At 43.3% G+C, this 20,818-nt stretch overlaps 3 protein-coding genes and 1 pseudogene across 5 annotated transcripts; 1 reads left to right on the top strand and 3 right to left on the bottom strand.

Moving 5' to 3' along the window:
* Positions 1–472: 472 nt before the first annotated feature.
* On the bottom strand, positions 473–6,221 carry rnf4 (ring finger protein 4). 2 transcript variants are annotated; one of them, XM_080773742.1, is made up of 8 exons: positions 6,153–6,221; positions 5,401–5,432; positions 4,967–5,129; positions 4,238–4,317; positions 3,871–3,883; positions 3,499–3,583; positions 2,719–2,770; positions 473–1,840 (listed from the first exon to the last, which is right to left on the bottom strand). In XM_080773742.1, the coding sequence occupies exons 2-8, from the start codon at positions 5,407–5,409 to the stop codon at positions 1,691–1,693; spliced, it is 552 nt and encodes a 183-aa protein (XP_080629868.1). In that variant the 5' UTR covers positions 5,410–5,432; positions 6,153–6,221; the 3' UTR covers positions 473–1,690. The 2 variants fall into 2 exon arrangements, with proteins under 2 accessions (XP_080629868.1, XP_080629869.1); XM_080773743.1 differs by lacking the exon at positions 6,153–6,221 and having other exon boundaries at positions 5,401–6,120.
* A 1,429-nt stretch (positions 6,222–7,650) lies between these two features.
* On the bottom strand, positions 7,651–8,709 carry LOC308322153 (serine/threonine-protein kinase 35-like; the record flags this gene model as incomplete). Its single annotated transcript, XM_080773346.1, has 1 exon — positions 7,651–8,709. The coding sequence occupies one exon, from the start codon at positions 8,707–8,709 to the stop codon at positions 7,651–7,653; it is 1,059 nt and encodes a 352-aa protein (XP_080629472.1).
* Positions 8,710–12,486: 3,777 nt separating this feature from the next.
* Positions 12,487–13,485, bottom strand: LOC308322152 (serine/threonine-protein kinase 35-like; the record flags this gene model as incomplete). Its single annotated transcript, XM_080773345.1, has 1 exon — positions 12,487–13,485. The coding sequence occupies one exon, from the start codon at positions 13,483–13,485 to the stop codon at positions 12,487–12,489; it is 999 nt and encodes a 332-aa protein (XP_080629471.1).
* Positions 13,486–19,241: 5,756 nt separating this feature from the next.
* Positions 19,242–20,086, top strand: LOC308322150 (V-type proton ATPase subunit H-like; annotated as a pseudogene). Its single transcript has one exon. The product of its transcript is annotated as a V-type proton ATPase subunit H-like (transcript).
* The last annotated feature ends 732 nt before the right edge of the window (positions 20,087–20,818 follow it).

Raw genomic sequence — 20,818 nt, 5'->3', positions numbered from 1 at the left:
GAGAGGTCAGATCAACATATGCAATGTCAGGGCCTTAATGTTCGGGCCTGTTGAGTGTGCTGCCGGGCGCAGCTGCAATAATAACTTTGGTCAAAAGGGAGACATCGAAGAGGAAGATCAACATATGGAATGTCAGAAGAGGTCAGCTCCATAAATGGAGATCTAAGGGTTTGAGGTCAGATGTAGAGTCGCTGGCCAATATCAGGGATCTCCACTCCAACCCTTATGTCACGTGATGTGACTGACGGAAAATGTTGGAATGGGAGTAAAATGTACAATATTTGCTTCCGAGATGTAGCAGAAGTTTGCTAAATGTAAAATTTTGAGGTACATTTTAAGTACAGTACTTCAGACGGGGAACTGCCCATAGATCCTAAGTCCCATTAGTACGAACATGCACAAACAATCCAACAGATCAAGGATGCTCTAAAGAAAATCACAAAGGGTAAAATAACTTGCTCCCATCATGGTCAACCGTTTATTCAAGTTTCAACCAACAAGGTCTCCAGAAAGTTATCTGGTGAGCTTATAAACGCAAGGTAAATGACTAAAGTTCAAGATACACAATCTTTATTAAATTTACTCTAAAACAAGTACAATTATTTTAACCACTTGAACTCAAGCATCCATATTCGGGGGAGGGGGGTGGATCTCCACTAAAGCATCCAAATTCAGGAAGGGGGGGGGGGGTGTTAGCCAAAAATAGCTGATCTACAAGCTCACACCTTGCGAGGTTGTAGATTGGCTATTTTTGCTTTAGAAATTTGGCGTTAATGGGAAAAACGTACAGAGCTCAGGTCCAGTTTACTTAAGGGTTAAAGTGGTTAATAAAAAAAAGACATCCGGTAGACTGGTAGGAGAATAAAACCAATTAGAAAAACAAAACAAGTGGAAATAAAATAGGTGGGGACACAATAAATTAAAAATAAATACAATTATCTGTCATGTATAACATTCTCTAATCTAACAGCAGTCCAAAGTGGCAAGTACAGACTTACCAGCCACAGATGAAATTGACTTAAGTTAGTTTCGAATTTTTAATTTTCTCCCAATTTGGTCATTTAACATGCCATTATTCCCCGTCTCCATTGAACCCTGCAGTTTGGTCTTGCAGATGGCTTGATCGACCACATGCATCTTGGCTGATACATGTGACATCAGCAGCCAAATTCTTTTCACAGGACAGTTATTTCACCGGGAGGATGTAATGCATGCAGACGAACACGCCATCCTTCCCAGTTCCAGTCCCTGTTGAAGATGTGATCCAGTGACCAACCTGTAGGAGTCGCTAATGCAACAATAGAGATTGCCCTCCCCCCCCCGCCCACGAATACAGCCAATATCCTCTGTGCATAACTGCCGTCCCAGGGTTCCAGAAGGTGACGTCATCGGTTCTGGTACATTTCCCCATAGCTTCGTTTGATTGGCTCTGCAACAGATTCGAACCGGAAACGTGAGAATTTCCGGTTCAAATTTGTTCAGAGACAATCAAACAAATCAAACAACGGGAAAATTAATCATTGGAAAGCCAAGCCAAGTCATCGTCGAGGATTCAAACTCCATCTACACAGTGGTGGGCAAAAACTCGACCCCTGCGCCAACTGACGCCCCTCTCAAATGTCCTTTAAAATCTAACACAAACAGGCACGTATGCATGCGTGCACACACACACACATACACCGTGTAGTGCTCAGATGTATATGGGGTGGTAATTTCGAGGTGTGAGTTTCTTGCGGCAGGTAGGACAGCTGTGAGAGTGATGCAGCGCATCCCTGAGACACTGACTGCAGAACACATGACCACAGCGAGTAGAAACCACTAGCCTACCGCTGTCTACGATCTGAAAATGAAAAGAAATCATATTAATACAGACTATAGGATGACACCGAGTAGACAATACTAGCTTAGTTAACACCCTTTATAATCTGGTAAATAGAATTATTCATATTAATACACAATATTAGACGACAGCAAGTAGACAAGACTAACCTACCGCTATCTACAATCAAACAGAAATATTCATATTGACACATTCCCTCCCGTTACCATAGGCGGTAACGTGAGGCTAGTGCCAGAGAAATGCGCAACATAAGCAAAGAAGAGCACTCATCCGGCCAAGCCGGAAGTGATTGACTATTATGCATAGCGTGACCTCAAATGTATGTATTATTAAGCTCTAAACATGGTCCTTTATCTCAATCTGAGCCCTAAAATGCTTCAGATCGCGTGCGTGCAGGAGATTTTGGATATTCAATGTAGTCACCATGGGAGCCACCGGAGGCCAACGATGGATTCTAAGAACGGTAAATAAAGTACTATTAATTCTGGATTAAATAACATTAAACAAACTTATCATGTTGGCAAAGGAGGTTGCGAGCATAAATCCCGAGAAATCTTGGGTCTGGCATAATTTGGTTAACACAACATATGGCCACATTGTGGTATAAATCATTTTTATCCCACGATTTTGTAACCCATTTTTCACCCGTGTCAATGATCTAATGTGATCCTGGGCTCTACACACCCTCCGCCAACCTGGGGAGAGCAACAGACTTGAACTCATGCTTCCTTCATGCATGAGTGTCCAAGTTGCTCCTTTACACCCGACAGGGGGGAGTTTCCCTGGTTGGACGTAGTAGTAGATATTTAAGTAGATATTAAAGGACGCATGAAGTGTTTTAAATCAAATTCCCCTCCAATTATAAAATTGGTTTCTACCTCTGTGTAGGCATCCATACACACAGGACAGCTGACGGTTCCAGGCGTCGCCCTGGAAACAGAACATAAAACATAAGAATGTGTAAGGGGAGGAAATGTTTGAATGACAAACAGATAAATTCATTGGCTGCAACATTTCCTTCCTTCACGATCAGTCCACTGTCATCCTTACTATTCATAATGTTCTTTTCCATTTCAGATGTTACCCTTTGAATTAAATTGCATTAACAGAGATCAACCAGTAAATTAATCCCGATTATAGCTTACACTTGCCATGTAATTATATCGCCAAATTCATATTAACCTCAACAATGTATGTCTATTAAAAGCAGCACGTCCCTGATTTTGTACAATTGGTCCCCAATAGAGCACCGAAGTCGGTAGAGGGCGCCAAGTCCACGGGTAAATCAGGAGCAGTACCATTTTAACTAGAAACAGACTCACTGTCAAATATGACTCACCGTCATAAATGATACACACACACGTCCCTGACAATATCGCCAAGACGGTGTCCATAGAGAAAAAAAGTCCTTGGAACCAAAGGACTAGCGAGTGACATCAGGACTTTGGCACTCTATAAAGCTCATTCTGGCCCGGACCACTGGCCCTAGTGGTCCGGGCACCTAGGCTCCAATGCAGCCCGACAGCGTGTTGGAGTCCCGAACCTGTATTACTTTACTAATTTTTTTTTATTACTATTTTTATATATTTCGGAAAATGTAGCCGATTTAATATTATGGTTCCCACTATTCCAGTTCAACCTTTAGGACTGTCTAATACCTGGTTCTACTGTTTTGTTCTTCATTTGTTTTATCATCTTCATCACTGCTGACCACGTAACTCTCCGGACTCTTGTTGAGAGAACCTGACAGAGAACATGAGGAGATAGGAAGAGAGAGGTTAAGTAAGACGAAAGAGAAAATAAAGGACCACAAAAATATATTAATTCTTCAGATGCTACCTCATCTGAGTTGCTTTTAGAATATGAACTGAAATCTGAGATTGTACTAATTTACTAGGCTGTAGTAATATCACTGATCTAGGACCTGGTCCTTGTACTCCATACTTCTGGTTGGTTGATTATAATATTGTTGATTTAGTATCTGAAATTAGTAGAAATCTAGAATGCAGTTGAATAAAAATAACACTTACGTTCATCAACCACCTGGACAGACAGAGAGACAGACATCAAAAGTCAGAAAAGCGGTTTTCCAGAAAGGTTACTTTCAAATATAATTAAGACTGAATTCTTTAATAAGAATTTCCCCGACACATACAACAAATGACAAGTGCAACATTCTTCACTGGCTCCCAAAGCAACTGATAGTGCTCGCCTGATCAGTTCAATTCAGTAGAAAAATACAGATACATTAGTTTGGACGGCAGTCTGCGGGAGGCCCTGGCAACTCCCGGGCCCTAAGCGGCCGCGTTGTTCGCGTATAGGGTGGGTCAGCACTTTGTGCATGTCCATGGTGCGTCAAGAGAGACAGAGTGAGTGTGTGCGTGTTGTGTATCTCACCACTATAGAGTCATTGTTGGTCAGGTCAACAACAGCTGCGTCAGATCCCTCGCAGGTCAAATCTACTACATCGCCGACACCTACACGTGCAGTGATAATTTTAGTATTAATACAGATGGCAGTACTAGTAATACCACTAGCAGCAGGAACAGCAGTAGAGTCATGTCCAACTCATCCATTATTGAAGGCATCTGTTTATTTATTTGTATTTCTTTGGCTATTGGAAAATAGCAGATATACAAGCTCATATATAGCCCACTAGAGCTTGAAGATCTGCTATTTCTGAAAAATATTGAATATTTTGTGTAAATCCTTGAAGAGCTAGGCCACCCCACCACTTCAGGACATTGTGGTACTGCATCTAAAACGGCTTCAGAAGCCAGAGAGAAATGTCATGGAATGGTTATTAGAGTGGTGATTTAAGCCTTTAGAAAACCATTAGAAATACGTTTGAGGGACATAAACGATATGATTTAATATTAAAACAGTTTTAAAATGCATGTTGAAGTTCCGTTAATGAAACATTTGCTTCTGGAGGTCTCTGGAGCAAAACACGTTCAGATGGGGGGGGGTTGTGATTTTGTCACTTTTGTGAAATATGTTTTTTCCACAAATATCGTTTTTAGAATCGGACTCAGGTGATAAGTCTTAAAATCTCAATGTGCCATGGACAGCTCGCCCTGCATTGTCACTCACTTAATACTGTATGGCCCTATAACAAACACTTACTGTTCATGCTGCTGTCCAACACGTCTGTAGCATCGTTGGCTTCGGATGCGTCTGTGTTGGAGTTAGCGGGGCTAGCGTCACTACTAGCAGAGCTAGTATCATCCATCCTGCTTGTCTTCTTGTTTCCCTTGGATAGAGTCGTAGACTTTCTCTTCCTCAGACCCTGAAGTAAAAAAACACACACAGAAATTGGTATCGCATGTGCAAACGCACATACATCTAGCATAGCCCAATGATACGGCTCTATATTATGCATTTGTATAAATTGTATATTTGTCTGTCATTAAATGTTTCAATGACTTGAATAAACAGGACCCCAATGCCATATGGTGCTTTCTTGGGTTCAATCATTTTAGCATTGCATTTGTATTAAACTGTACTCGTGTGTTCTTTTTCGCAAACTGTTATTAAAGTATTCAAACTAATTAACTTACACTGCTCATGGTTCCGTCCTGTTGCTCGACAGCTTGGATAGAGACGAGAAAAAACAAAATAAAATAAAGTCTAGTCTGACAGTAAAACTGTGGATTACTTCCTTGTTGTGTAGATGCAGCATGCCAGTGTATTATTGTTCTAACGTTTGATTGTTTTTCTCATGCACCACTTCAATTGTATTTTAGATAGCATGTTGAATTGAGGCGTTCATTTTTTTTACCTGGTATCCTAGCTTGTTTTCTCCGCAACCGCAATGTGACCGTTACCTTATTGTAGTTTGTTTACCAGAGTTCATGCGTACTCGGTTTATTCCGATCTCACACAGTTCCAAGTCACTCTAGACAAAATTCTAAAAATTGTTGTATTTAGTTAATGCTAACCCACTAGCACTTATTGCTAAGCATGACCGGGTCACCGGTCGTTAGCTTAGCTTATTTTAGGTCCTTTGACAAACATGAACAGCAGGTAACAATTAAACACACCGAGCAGTAGGTAACAATTAAACACACGGAGTTTTCCTCCTTCAACACAAATATCTAACAAATGATAGTTAAATATTAACATAACACAAAATGCTAAACGGTGGCCATTCTGGCCAAGATTAGAAGTAGTTCTGTTTCCCACATTAATACATTGAATCAACACCAGTTGGCGTTTATTCCACGAGAAGGAATACAACAAATATACATATGTGTATACAACGTATAAACATTAACCTTTTCAAATCAATTCAAATGAAAACATAACCTACCGCCGTAAGATTGTGTTTGAGCTTGAGGTAGACTAAAGCAGCGCACGCGCACACACACTTCTTCTATGGTGTCTGTGTGTACTTCCGGCTGTTGTTCTGCCCGCCCGCGAGCGAGCTTTTTCAAGGCAGCAGGTGGACAAACATCAAAATGAAACTCTTGTGGATGTGAGTTCAGACTGTCTTACACCAGACTCACCAGTGGTTCTATTTGAATTATATTATAACGGAATGATAAGTGGTTTTCTTTGGTTTCTTCTGATATAACTCATACTCATTGTGTATAAAAGCTAAAGGCCTTTTATATTACAACCTGTAACTGACAGCATGCAAGAACTATGAGTTTCACAGAGACAACCAGCATCTTTCCTCTTTCTGTGTTGGATGTGCATACCGTTAAATGACTAAAGATATAGACCTTTTACTGTATTCATTTAAGTTTATAGTGCATAGTTGTTTTGATAAAGATGATGTAGGCTATGTTGTTGGGCCAATTAAGTAACAGACAATCTCTCAAATGTTTGTCACCAGACCAGTTAAAGTACTTTTTGGGTTGAATTTAATTGAATAGTAGTTAATACAGCCGTAATCAGGTTAGGGTTAAGTTAGGGTTAGCTCTGGTCCATAGCTCTAATGCCGTTGCATCTAAATGCAACAGCATTAGAGCTATATGGACCAGAGCTAGGTTAACCCTATAGTCTCTCGATGGGTTCTCAGATTGGGTTAACCCATCCCTAACCCTACGGTCCCTACCATTAAGGTACTGAAAAAAATCACACCTGTGTGAAGTGAGGGGCACTAATATATTAAAACACTAACATTAAACGCCATTAACAATAAAGAGACAATATGACGTAATGTTCCCTTCATTGTCAATGGTGGCGTTTACAAAACAATGTGAAAGGAGGGACATCCGCACACTGCCACTTGCTAGTTCAGAGCAATTTTATTGAGCAACGTTTCGGTCTTGCGACCTTCCTCAGGCTTGGCGTTTACAAAACAAACATTGAACTAAACACAAACATGAATATAGGAGCGGCTAGCACCCTTAAAAAAAGGCAAATCACTGGGGGAAAAAAAGACAAAAGCACACAAAACATGAACGTAAAAACACAATATAGAATAAATAAATTAGGCTTACAGGCCACCGATTTGCAACTTCCAATTCAGAAGAAACCTTCCTTTGTTCTCTCTGCTCTTTGCTGCCATCTTGAATATGCTGCAACTCTTTGGATCAAGAAAGAACGAAAAGACTATTTGCTGAATTCTGACAGCCCCTGCCTGTCCTGTTAGAATTCAGCATATGGGCACATGGGAACGCTCTGAGTCTAAGAGAGGAACAAGAGGAACTAAATCAAATCAAAGTTTTACAAATCAATAAACAAACACAAACAAGGGGTCTACTAACGGTGTGCTTCTGGCGTCATATTGATGATTATTTTGCAAACACAAAACTAAAGTCCCTTCTCTGATGGGGTGGATTGAAAGGGGAAGATGCCGGTCATCGTGCATCACATGTCACTATGTCTATCCGCACCTCCAGCAGGAAGGCGTCTGGGCGCTTCTCAGGGTTGACAGCCAGCATGTCCTGGAGAAGCCTCCGCACTCCCTCCGACATGGAGCTCCCGCTCTTCTGAGGGATGCGGAGAACCATCTTGGGGTTCTCCAGCAATGCCTTGCCAACCGGCACAATTTCCATGCCCTGCTGTATGTGCGTGCCAAGCAGTTCACGCTTGGAGTCTGGGTCAATGAATGTGATCCGCTCAAGCATAGCCCAGATGATGATGCCCAGGGCAAAGATGTCGGCCTTTGCCGTGTAGTGGCCCCCCCACACCTCGGGTGCCATGTAGGAGTCTGAGCCACAGGCCGACGACAGCCAAATGTTGCTGACGTCAACAGTAGCCCTCTTGTTATTGACTCTAACTCGTCCTCCGCCTGTCACTGCACACGTGTCGCTGTCTTTGTCACTCGAAGCAATAATATTTTTGCAGACCTTACTGAGGCCAAAGTCGGCTAGCTTGAGGACCGGTGAGCCAGACCTCTGTGAAACGAGGATGTTGTCTGGTTTGAGGTCACGGTGAACTATGTTGTTCTTGTGTAAGAAAGCCACGGCACTCGCCAGTTGACGCATGAAGCTTTTGTTGGTGTGGGGACTGGGCTGCCGTGACAAGATATACTGGTTGAGGTCCCCGCCCTCACAGAACTCCATGACGAACCACAGGTAGCATGGCTCCTCCAGGTAACCCAGGATGCGCTCACCTTTGAGTGAGGTCTCCACCAGCCGCTGGTACAGTTTGGAATTCTTATTCCCGTGACTCATCTTCTCGGCCATGTCATTCCTTTGTAACACACATTCCTCAAGTTGGACCACATTTTCATGTTTTTGACGCAGACTCGCCATCGCCCAGAACTCAGCTAGGGCCAGCTCGACCTTTTCGGGAGTGTCACACTGGACCTTTTTAACAGCTACCCGTGCCCCAGTTTGTCGGGTGATAGCTTCGTAAACAACCCCATAGTTTCCCCTACCGAATTCGCGTAACAAATTGTAACGTGGCGCCATAACAATGGTGTGTTCCAACGGTTTGTTTTTAAGGAAAGTAATGGTGACAGGGTCTTCTTTCATGGGGACGTCCGCGCTGCCGTTCTCCATCGTCTGCTTCAATTCGGCCTCCGAGTTTAGCTTCTTCAACCTATTGACATGAATAATCGATCGGATGGGATAGGATAAGACTTCATTGGCTTTTCGTAGCACCCTTCCCATCTTTCGTCTCCTCCGATTGCAAGTGTTCATGTCTTTTTTGTCATTTTTGTGTGTTGAGGTGTTCTTCTTAGCTTTAACTACTTTCATTCTAACTGAATAGTTTGAACTCCTGATGTTTAGTTTGCCTGCCCTGAACATCAGATCTCTCCACCGTGTTGCCCAAATGTCTGAAAAAAGTGCATGTTCACTGCATAGCCTGCAGAATACGATTCCGTCGTACCTGTCGCACAATAAGAAATGGAGCGGTTTGTGAGCCTATATAATTTGTGGTGTAGCGTGACGCCATATCAGCCTCGCCCAAATAAGTCAACGCTAGTCGTGGGGGTAATATACATCTTTAAATATATTACGTCACGGGATGTGTTATGTTTGTCACCGATGACCGCTTGGGATGTGTTGTTTCCGAGTGAGAATTCTGTCGGACAACCAGTGTGCAGAACCAACAATCCATGAATGTCTGTATCTGTCGGTCTCTCTCTCTCTCTCTGTGTAGGGGGGCGGGATGTACTGTAGTCATCACCTTACCTGATTGGCCTACCCATCGGCTTCATGGATTGGCCATGCAAGCTTTGCATCACGTTTGTGTTGCTGCAGGCTTATGCAAATTTAATGTAATTAGTATATACAGATTTTTTAGCGGTGTTCGCTGCTCCTAGCCTCGCGTAGCGATACTAATATCACTGCGTGGATATTAGTCTCATCCCTCTCAGCAATAGATTTTTTCAATCTCAATGTTTTTTGAGGGGCTCCCTATGCACTTGTATGCATTATGCATTTGTACCACGGAGTGTGAAGATTTGATTCGCTGAGCATGCACAGAATGTGATGATGTATGATGATAAGAGTGCCCCTTACTTCACATGAGTGTGATTTATTTTCTTGGTTTACCTATGATTCTATAACTTCTATATGCATTTGATGCATTATCTCATGTTTACCTTGCTTATTGTGAATTGCTCTCGAGTAAGAGCGTCTGCTAAATGCCTAAATTGTAATGTAATTAAGTAATAATTAAGTGCTATAAGAAAAACTATTGTGCAAATTAGTCAGACTACTTAGTACATTATACTTGATGGCCAATCTATGAGAGAAAATGACTTGATGTGAGTTTTCTCATTTTCCCATCGTCGATGGGACATTTTAATTCACTAATAAATTCATTATGAATCAATAATTAGTTAAATTGAAACAAGGGCTTCGTTAAGACCTCCGTAATATTATAGTGAGGAGCTACGACAGTGTTTCAGACATTCATTCGTTCAGACATTGAGTGAATTATAGTTAGATTAGATGTGTCTGAGCAAATCGGCTATATTTCTGTCATACACAATTCCCATTGACAATGAATGGACAATTTTACATACCGTATAGTGTCTGAGCAAATAGGCATAGTGTCTAATTTACGTCATGATGATGTACGACGATAAGAGCGCCCCTCACTTCACACAGGTGTGATTTTTATCTTGTATATCTCCAGGCTCACAACATAGTGATGTGTTGTGAATTGTCGGCTATTTTCGTCGGCTATTTTAACTATTTTGTTTTTATTCGCTGTATGAAACTCAACACACCACTACAAATTCAATAACATGGTGGGAGTTTGGATGGAAAAATCTAATTCTCAACGTCATTACACCAAAATGAAGTAATCAAACTGTTGCACAACAACCATTAGGAGGGGACAAAGGCAAACCACAAACATTTTGGGGGGAGTGCAATGAATTTTGAGAAAAAGTCATGTTGGAGCTATAACAACCCTTGGACCGTGTAGGTAATACATTTAGTTTTGCCCTGGATTCCTCGGACCACGATGCAACTCCACATGCCATATATCATTTGTGCCTGACTGCATTTTCTACAAAACACACCTTTTACTAGCCCTACAGATTTTTTGTCCCTTTTATCCCTGGAGTCATATGATTAAAACATAGGCCCATCAGTCAGATCTTACGACTGACTCAAATCCTTTGCACAGATTGAGCGGGGGGCATCTAAACACGGAGCCAACCACAATTCTACTTAATACACGCATAGAGATAGAGGGCACCGCAAATGACTGTTGCACACACATGATGCTTCCCAAATGCAGGCACAAATGCTCTTGTGTGTCATGATGTCACGTGACAATGACGGTCAAACAAGGTTTTTTAGATTCACAAAATTGTGTCCGCGGCATATAGACTGTAAAAAAATAGGTCCGGGGCCTATATGTTACGAAGGCATCTGACGCGGGCCCTTGGTATAGGCAACCCAGCCTGGTGGACATCTGCATTCAGTGCACATTTCCTTTTCTTTCATCATACATCATCATACATCACATTCCGTGCTCAGACAATCAAATCATCACAAAATGTCAAGTGTCCTCCCTTTTCTGTCACTTTTAGCTTCAATATGTAAATTTGCTCAATCGCTATGGGGTGATCAGCCAATCACAAGCCAATGTTTGTAATCACACAAACCAGGAAAGCTCGGCATTATGCTAGCCCCTCAAAGCCACTGTAGTGTAAACGCACCGCCGTGTACAAGGCCACCGCCAGCACAATCGCTGCTGCTCCCAACTGGATCTGCTATTTTTGAGTCTACTCCCACCCAGAGCCTAAGATATAGACAGAGTTACGCAAACTGTATTCACTTCATGGGGCCAGTCCAATGGCGGCTCTCCTACATACGCTACACATTGAGCGTGGGGACAACCAACTGGGCCAAGTCCTGGACCGGAAGTAGGCAGAAATGCATTGGACTCACCAGGCAACAGCCCAGCTTTAATGATCTTAAATCCCTTATTTTAAATTGTTTTGTAGTAATAGTACAACATAAACATTAAAGAGACTTTAGTTGTTACTGTACAATACTTTAAAACAGTTGTCATGTTGCACACATGGTTAAAATAGCTCTTGTTTGCGCCGCCCTCATTGAAAACAACGTATTTCCAACTCCAGCGTGGCTCAGTTCAGGCTGCATGAACAGCACTCGAGCACTCGATCTGTTTCTGCCCCCTCTATATCGTAACTCTTCTATTAGATGGCTCTGCTCCCACCGAGTGGTTGAGAAACTGTTGGACGACCAAACACACTATAGCTGGGGTTCCTGTGCTGTGTTACATTGAAATTGGTGACCTGTGAATACGGTTTAGACGGAAGCAACAGCTGTATCATTTTTAAATAGTCTCACACAGGGCCTTGCAAGATGCGAGCTGTGGCGCTTAAAGGGCCACTTTGGGAGACAAGAAACACTTTCCTGCATGGGGTTTTTATGTGGGTAATATGTGTATTTAGATATTTTAGTATTTCAGTGTCCATGGGCTCCATGACCTCATGGACACTGGGCTCACTTCCTTCCTGGACTACAATTCCCATAATGCTTTGGTCCACTGCTCCTTGTGGGTAATGGACACCGAAATACTAAAATATCTAAAAACACATATTACCCACATGAAAAACCCAGGAAAGTGTTTATTGTCTCCCAAACAACTGGTTGCAAAAGGGGTGAAGTGGCCCTTTAAGCGCCACTAAATTCCATTGTTAATCCGGGCCTATGACTGGACGGGAAGAGGGGAAGGGTGGAGCTTGGTGGTCATCATAGTTCACAGGTTACCTCGTCCATCCGCACCTTCAGCTGGAAGGCGTCGGGCCTTTCCTGGGGGTTGACAGCCAGCATGTCCTGAAGAAGCCTCCGCAGTCCCTGTGACATGCTCCTGGTCTTCTGAGGGATGTGAATAACTCTATTGGGGTTCTCAAACAGTGCCTTCCCGACGGGCACAATGTCAGCGCCTTGCCGTATGTAGGTGCCAAGGAGTTCACGGTTGGACTCTGGGTCAATGAACGTGGTGCGGTCAATCATAGCCCAGATGATGATGCCCAGGGAAAAGATGTCGGCCTTTGCCGTGTAGTGGCCCTTCCACACCTCGGGTGCCATGTAGAAGTTTGAGCCACAGACAGACGACAGCCAGAAGTTGTTGACATCCACAGCATTCTTGTTGTTGACTGCAATTCTTTTGCCGCCTGGCACTGTGCACTTGATGCCGTCTCCGCAGCCTGAACCGAGACCTGTGCAGATTTTGCTGAGGCCAAAGTCCGCTACCTTGAGGATCGGTGAGCCGGACTTATGTGAAATTAGGATGTTGTCTGGCTTGAGGTCACGATGGACAACGTTGTTCTCGTGTAAGAAAGCCACAGCGCTCGTCAGTTGGCGCATTAAGCTATTGTTGGTGCGGGTATTGGGCCGCTGTGACAAGATATACTGGTTGAGGTTCCCGCCCTCACAGAACTCCATGACAAACCATAGGTGGCATGTTGTCTCACTGTTGAGGACAGTTTGGTAAAACTTGGTAGTTTTATTCCCATGACTCATCTTCTCGGCCATGTCATTCGTTTGTAACACACATTCCTTAAGCTGGACCACATTTTTGTGTTTCTTTCCCAGGCTCGCCATGACGCAGAACTCGGCCAGGGCCATCTTGATGTTTTCAGGGGTGTTGCACTGAACCTTCTTAACGGCTACCCTGGTTCTTCGGGTGATGGCTTCGTAAACAACCCCATAGTTTCCCCTACCGACTTCACACAGCAAACGCGGCATGTCCACGTCCCGCCTCCTGAGGCGAATTATGTCCCTTTTGGATCGCATAGGATAGAGGGCGAGACAGCTTCTCATCTTTCTCGGCCTCCTCCCTTTGCATATATCCATTACTGAAAGTTTGTTTGAACTTGCTGACTTCAAAGTTTTGTTTGGAGTGAACGTGCAGGTATCTCGCTGTGATGTCAAAATTCTTAAGAAAATCAGGTGAGGGTAATTGGCCAAACTTGAAAATATATTCTGTATGTTAGACCTTTGAATTGTGCCAAAATCCCAAACCTGCCACACAATCAGAATAAGTAACAGTCATTCAGCTTTATATTATGTAGAGTGACATCAAATAGGTGTCAACCCTGCCATGGTAATTATTATGCCCATAGTTGTCCAAAACTGCCAAATTGGCCCGGGGTCCATTATACTGTATGGAGCTGGAGCTGTTCTGACATCACCACACTCCATATTTGGGCATGCCTGACACAGAACTCCATAAGCTGGCCTGTTCTGACATCACAACACTCCATATTTGGGCATGCCTGACACAGAACTCCATAAGCTGGCCTGTTCTGACGTCACACCACTCCATATTTGGGCATGCCTGACACAGAACTCCATAAGCTGGCCTGTTCTGACATCACACCACTCCATATTTGGACATGCCTGACACAGAACTCCATAGGAAAAAAATCATACCCGTGTGAAGTGAGGGGCGCTCGTACATCATCATGCATCATCTCACACCGGCCAATCAGAATGCCTGCTGCCACAAATCTACGTCATATTTGACGGATGTGAGAGTGTCGAGCGGCCAAGGCAACAAATGAATATAGACCAGTCCAGGGGACCTTCAATAAGGCTTTATTTCTCAATCACTTTGACATGTCATATGCATAACAACCTGTCATATCTGAGGTTACAGACAACTGACTGCTTTTTATAGGGCAGTCCATTACCTGGTTAGCCCATACCATTCCCCATGGGTAACCATAACCATATTCCACATTCTTAGAATCACACAATGCCATTTTATATAAACTTACTCCCTGTATATGCACCCTCAATACCCATTTACAATTAGTAGTTAGCATAGAGTATATACACAACGCATACAGGATTACATTCATTGTAGTCCATCCCAATCCCCCCCTGCTATCCATTTCCCACTTGGTCCCTCCCGGAACTATAAGAGGGGTGCCTATACCCGGAGGGAACTCATTTGCCCGAACACCACCCTGAGAGGAGGATGAGAGTACACAAAGGTAAGTTTAGACATCAGAGATTTACATTCCTTCTTTACAAGTCTTCTCATTATACTGGTCAATTAGACAGTCTGCTGTCCTATTTATTCCTAAACTAATGTGCCTTATATCTGCTCATTTGTAGGTGTATGAGGAGATCCACCACTTCAGAGAATCACCGACAACTCAGTGTCCCCCCTTAACTTCAATAAATGCATTTGTTACAATTTGTGTCCTTATTTACATTATACATAGAATTGTGTTAGCATCTGCATTAGGTATAGTGACGGCGTCCGCCGTCACAGCGGACATTTCTCCTTTCATTGTCGATGGCATTATGAGACGTGTGGGGGACAAGATGGCGTACATTTTCCCTTCATTGTCAACGGCATCTAGGCCCTCATTTATCAACCGTGCGTACGCCAAAATATGGGTGCACGCCGAAATTACCGACATTTTTGACATTTACCATTTCCGCCAAAGCTTGAAATTGAACGTGACAACGTTGAAAATCCACGTTTGCTCCTCAGCTGGCGTACGCATGTTTTTCTGTCGCAGAACGGCGGAGCAGCATTGTTTGACCAGCTGAGAGGCTGCCAAAGGCATCGAAACATATGTATTCACTCCTAAAACGTTAATATAAAACTGTATGTATATGGGCTACATGTAAAAAAAGAAAAAGAAAAAAGGAATGGACCTACAAGATGTGTCTTTGTGTCATATTAAATTTATAGGAGCTTTCCAACTTTACAATTAAAATCGCACTTGATTTAAGCCATTTAAACAGTGTTTTGCATGAGCGCATACATGCGAGGATTTGGGCTGTCTGTGCTGGAATATTTCCATGACGTTGGAAAGTATAGCCTATAGTGCAGTGCTGCCTGCAGCTGCGGAGAGTCCCAACATGCATGGGTAGCCTATATACTGTAGCCTAATCTACAGTAGGCCGATGTCTTTCTGGAGTTACATGTGCAATCTCCTCCTCGTTTAATAAACCCGACGCGTCGCTCGAATGCCAAATGTACCGCCAGCGCAAGTGGGAACCGCATCGGAGATGTAGGCTACCCAGCCAGCCCACCACCACCACTCCTCCAGTGCCAGCCACATGGGCTACGGTTTTAGCTGCACATTCATATATTGACAGTTGAGTTGAGTTGACAGCCTATCCACTGCAGCGACTAGCGACTGTGAGGCAATCTAAATAGACTGTCGAACGTGCATGGTCAGTTGATCACGGTGTCACGGACAGACAGACAGGCAGACAGGACAGGATCAGGATCGAGGAGCAGCACCTATGCAAAACAGCAGCGTGTGTGTGTGTGTGCGCGCGCGCGCCTATTTGTTATTTAATTCATGGTTCACAGGTTCAGGTTTTCGTTCACTAATAGATCTTGTTGTATATTAAATTAAAAATACTTTAATAATTTAATATAACTGTACAACTAACAACAGACAGTGACAGTTGCTTGCAAATTGCGATATGTGCGTCAGCGTGCGGGGGGGGTGAGGCGGGCAGCAAGGGGGAAGCGAAGCGAGAGGAGAAACAGACCTACAGCTTTATTTAATTCATGCAGGTTTATTTATTTAAGATACAACAAGTTGCAAGTTGCGTGTGCGTGCGTGCGTCTGTGTGTGTATGAGAGAGCTGGGGCAGCAAGTCCATGTAACCATGGTTTCAGGAAACGTATTGCCGTTTTCAGGTCGCAAAAACGAGGGCGAGGCTTGATTTCATAGGGCGTGCCAGATAGATTTCAGCCGTCACATTTATTAACGTCAGAACGAAATTAAGGAAGGATCAGCTGTTTGCGATCACTTTATAAATGCCGTGGCGACGTGGGTGTACTACGAAACCTGCACTCGAATCTGTGGCAGATTTTACACTCGATTGATAAATGAGGGCCTTAATGTTTGTGTCGCGGACATTCTGTGGGGACAAAAGCTGTAGGAGGGGAGATACACATACAGGCATCTCCATATATGGGCATTAAAGGCGGGCGGAACAGGTATTCTGCATATCCGGTTGTCCAGAACCAGCACAAAAGCCTCATTTGCCATGCTTTGACAAAGAACTCCATACATGGGCATAAAAGGGACACGTTAATAATAACTGGTTGGGGCATTGCATTTCCGGTTGTCCATGCAGAACCAGCACAAAAGCCTCTGCCCGAGCTCTGGAGTCTGGACCTGATCACCCCTACAGTATATCTCCATATATGGATCTGGCCTGTTCTGCCATCACAACACGGGCACTGCTCTAGTGGTACTGAAGTCACAGTACAGTCATGGCAGTGCTGACATCAGGTGACTGATGTAAACTGGCCTTGAACTACTGAGCATATGCCCATATATGGACATCACAGTAATGACATCACAGAGCTGCATCATATAGATCAGGGATACTCAAATAGATTTACCTGTGGGCCACATTACAAAAATGGCAAGGGGCCAGGGGCCAGTAGATAAAATTACGACATTAATGATACTTGATAACTTCTCTCTTTCAATTGCTTTATTTTCGCAAAATGTATCAAAGTACAATGTGCATGCACACAATATGTAAATAAATAAATGTGTTACATTTTCTTGCATAAACACAAAGAGCTGTTTCCATAACTGCACAAATTATTGCACATAACATGAGTAGCTGTTATAATAACATAATAACATAACATGAGTAGCTCTTTGCCTGCCTGCCTGCCTGTCTGTCTGTCCATGAGTAGTTATTTGTCTGTCTGTCAATGAGTAGCTGTCTTACTGTCTGCCTGTCTATGAGTAGCTGTCTGTCTGCCTGCCTGCCTGTCCAATTGTCCATGAGTAGCTGTCTGTCTGCCTGTCTGAGTAGCTGTCTGCCTGCCTGCCTAATTGTCCATGAGTAGCTGTCTGTCTGCCTGTCTATGAGTAGCTGTCTGCCTGCCTGCCTAATTGTCCATGAGTAGCTGTCTGTCTGCCTGTCTATGAGTAGCTGTCTGCCTTCCTGCCTGTCCAATTGTCCATGAGTAGCTGTCTGTCTGTCTATGAGTAGCTGTCTGCCTGCCTGCCCAATTGTCTATGAGTAGCTGTCTGTCTGTCTATTAGTAGCTGTCTGCCTTCCTGCCTGTCCAATTGTCCATGAGTAGCTGTCTGTCTGTCTATGAGTAGCAGCTGTCTGCCTTCCTGCCTGTCCAATTCTCCATGAGTAGCTGTCTGTCTGTCTGCCTGTCTATGAGTAGCTGTCTGCCTGCCTGCCAGCCAGCAAGTTGGTTAACAGAAAATAAATTGTTATGGCTGAGTAAAATAAAATACAATAAACACAATTTGCCTGAAAATAGATTACCCAGCTATGACCTTTTTCATGAAAAAAAATGAGTAGTGATATGGCTGACTGAGTAAAATAAAACAATCTACCTGAAAATAGATAGCTATAAGTGAAGAGCAATTTCCGCAATTTCCGCAATTTCCATTTCCGCAATTTCCTCAATTTCCATAATTTCCATTTCCACCATTTCCGCAATTTCCGCAATTTCCATTTCCACCATTTCCGCAAGTACAATTTCCGCAATTTCCATTTCCGCAATTTCCGCAATTTCCATTTCCATTTCCAACTATTAATGGCAGCTGGGTTTCATCATTCAAATAAAATAGAATTCTGTCCGTTTAGCTATAAAATTATGTCAGGGAATAGGGATACACAGTATATGTCTTTCATTTGCATTGCATCTCCCCCCCCCCCCCAAGCTTTTATTTTCGTTCGAGTAATAGTACAACTCTAATAGTATTACTTATAATAATGTAATTAAAGATAACTTCATTCAGATTTATTTATTTTTATTTCATTTTCCAGATTTTTTTTTCTTCTTTTTTTTAGATTTTCATTGGTGGGCCAGTCATAATGGTCCCGCGGGCCTGATGTGGCCCGCGGGCCTGAGGTTGAGTATCACTGATATAGATGACTGACATCATCAACTGTCCTCAACCTACCGCACATTAACTTGGGCAATGCTAGGAACGATATGCGTAGTCTTTCCCAATTTGGAACACCAATACAGTTATTAAAATCAAGTGACAGACATAATCATAACACCAGAATTGCCAGCCTCGGTCATTTATCACTCCCTGCTCCAAAAACGAACCTCCTTAAACAAACAGTTATGTATCGATCAATATCATTTTGGAACATGTTACCACCTCACATTAACATAACACAAAATTAATTATCTTTCAAATATGCTTTAAAGGAACACTTGCTACAGCTGACCACATGACCATAATGTTATACTTATGTTGCATTTAATTTTATAGAATAAATTGTAATTATGCATTTTCATGTATTTAACTTTGTTGAATGTATTTGTAATTACTGTATGTGTTTTTTTGTATGTATTTTATATGGACCCCAGGAAGATTAGCTGTCGCCACGGCGTCAGCTAATGGGGATCCATTCAATAAACAATACATTTCCCTATAAGGACAACAAAAGTAACCGTGAACGTCCCCGTCCAGTGACTCTGGGAGGTGTGACCTATCAGTTAGTTTACACATTCAAAGATGGATATCTGTGGGTCTGTGAACGCTGCAGTTCCCACTAACATCATTGCTGCTAAGACAGCTGAGGTTCGAGGCAATCAGGTCAACTGGCAATCCTACCTCCAGGTTCAGATGATTTCTGCCGAGGACTGTGAGTTTGTTCAGAAGTTTGCGGGGGCTCACTCTGAGGAGAAGCAGGCCGTTCTGACATCAGTATGCAAAGACGTTTCTGAACCCGATGGTTAAAATCTCCACGGTCCAGTACGTCCCGACTCTGATTGATGACACTCTGCAGCAGGAGAAGAAACCGAGGGTGAACATCTACATTGACTATGCCAAGAAGACTAGGAACACTGCATGGTCCTACTTTCTTCCCATGCCGAGTCGCCAGGACCTACAGTATTCACTGTCCACATGGCCGCAAGGATCACAGCCAAACTGGCAACCTGATGGAAGGAAGTGACCTCAGCTACTACTTCAATTGGATCAAGACTCAACTCGGCTCACAAAACCTACATGGTACACACCAAGAAATGAGCACTGGAACAGGGACTGTTTCCCCCAGTGAAAGCTCTCAGTATATCCACTGTGTGGCCGGGTGCCTCCAGCTGATGCTCAGGTTTAACAAGTATCGCTTTGCCTGGGCGGAGGCTGATGGCTTAAACTGCCTTACTACTGTTCTAAGCAACGAGTGTGACTTCCAGCTTCAGTACTGGTAGCTGATCTTCTGCATTTGGCTCCTGGCCTTCAGCCCCCAAATATGCGAGCTGCTGCGACTCTACAACGTTGTGCCTGCCTTGTCCGGCATATTCCAGGACCGTTTGATGCCCTATGGTCACAACAGTGTGAGCTTGATTTGCTATTAAAATAGACATGTAATGGTATTTATGTTAATCTGTAATCACGATCACATGCCCAAAATTGGTAGGCCAGGGTTTCACTAGAGGTTGGGGGCGGCCCTCACACCGTCGACCCGACTGATATGCCCTTATGGAGATCTCTGTTGTCATCAGTATATGGGCACGCGCCCTTTTGTGCCCATATATGGAGCTTACCTATTTGTATGTGGCTGATGCCATGACGACACAGTAAAACAAATACATCTGATCAAGTACAACAAGATGGCAACCGGAACACTCAAGACAGACGCTCTGAGAAAATAGTGGAAATGAGGGGGGGGGGGGGGGGACAGGAATACCCTCTATATAGTTATGATTGAGTCATGGTGACATGAGCGTGGTCAGAGGTTCGCCGTCCGCAGTCCTCCCTTAGGCTAACAAGACAGTAAATGGGCAATAGACTAGGAAAAGGACGTGCCTATTGTAAAACTTTACTTATAATACATAAAGGAGTACAGTACAGTTCTGTTCAGTTTAAGAGCATCATATCTGTTTCATCTCTTAAGGACAGGGGGTCAGAAGTCATGAGACCTATTGGCATTATCATCACAAACACAAAACATAGCAATATGAAAGACATGATTGATTAATACAAAAACTATGCAACAGAAGCTACTTCTATCTCCTCATATGTCAAAAACAATGTCAAGCAAGCAATCATATAATGTAAAATGGTAGTGCTTGAAAGTGTTTGCTTGC

Source organism: Protomyctophum bolini (assembly GCF_963924005.1).
Source record: "Protomyctophum bolini genome assembly, chromosome: 10".
In the NCBI taxonomy this organism is placed as follows: domain Eukaryota; kingdom Metazoa; phylum Chordata; class Actinopteri; order Myctophiformes; family Myctophidae; genus Protomyctophum; species Protomyctophum bolini.
Note: the sequence above shows the minus strand (reverse complement) of the source record. Positions and strands in the feature narration are given on the sequence as shown.

Excerpts from the sequence above, each read along its gene's own strand:
- rnf4 (XM_080773742.1), bottom strand. Across the intron at positions 4,318-4,966 it reads GTTGGACAGCAGCATGAACA|GTGTCGGCGATGTAGTAGAT; the intron begins GTAAGTGTTTGT and ends CTGCACGTGTAG. Across the intron at positions 2,771-3,498 it reads GAACAAAACAGTAGAACCAG|GGCGACGCCTGGAACCGTCA; the intron begins GTATTAGACAGT and ends TTCTGTTTCCAG.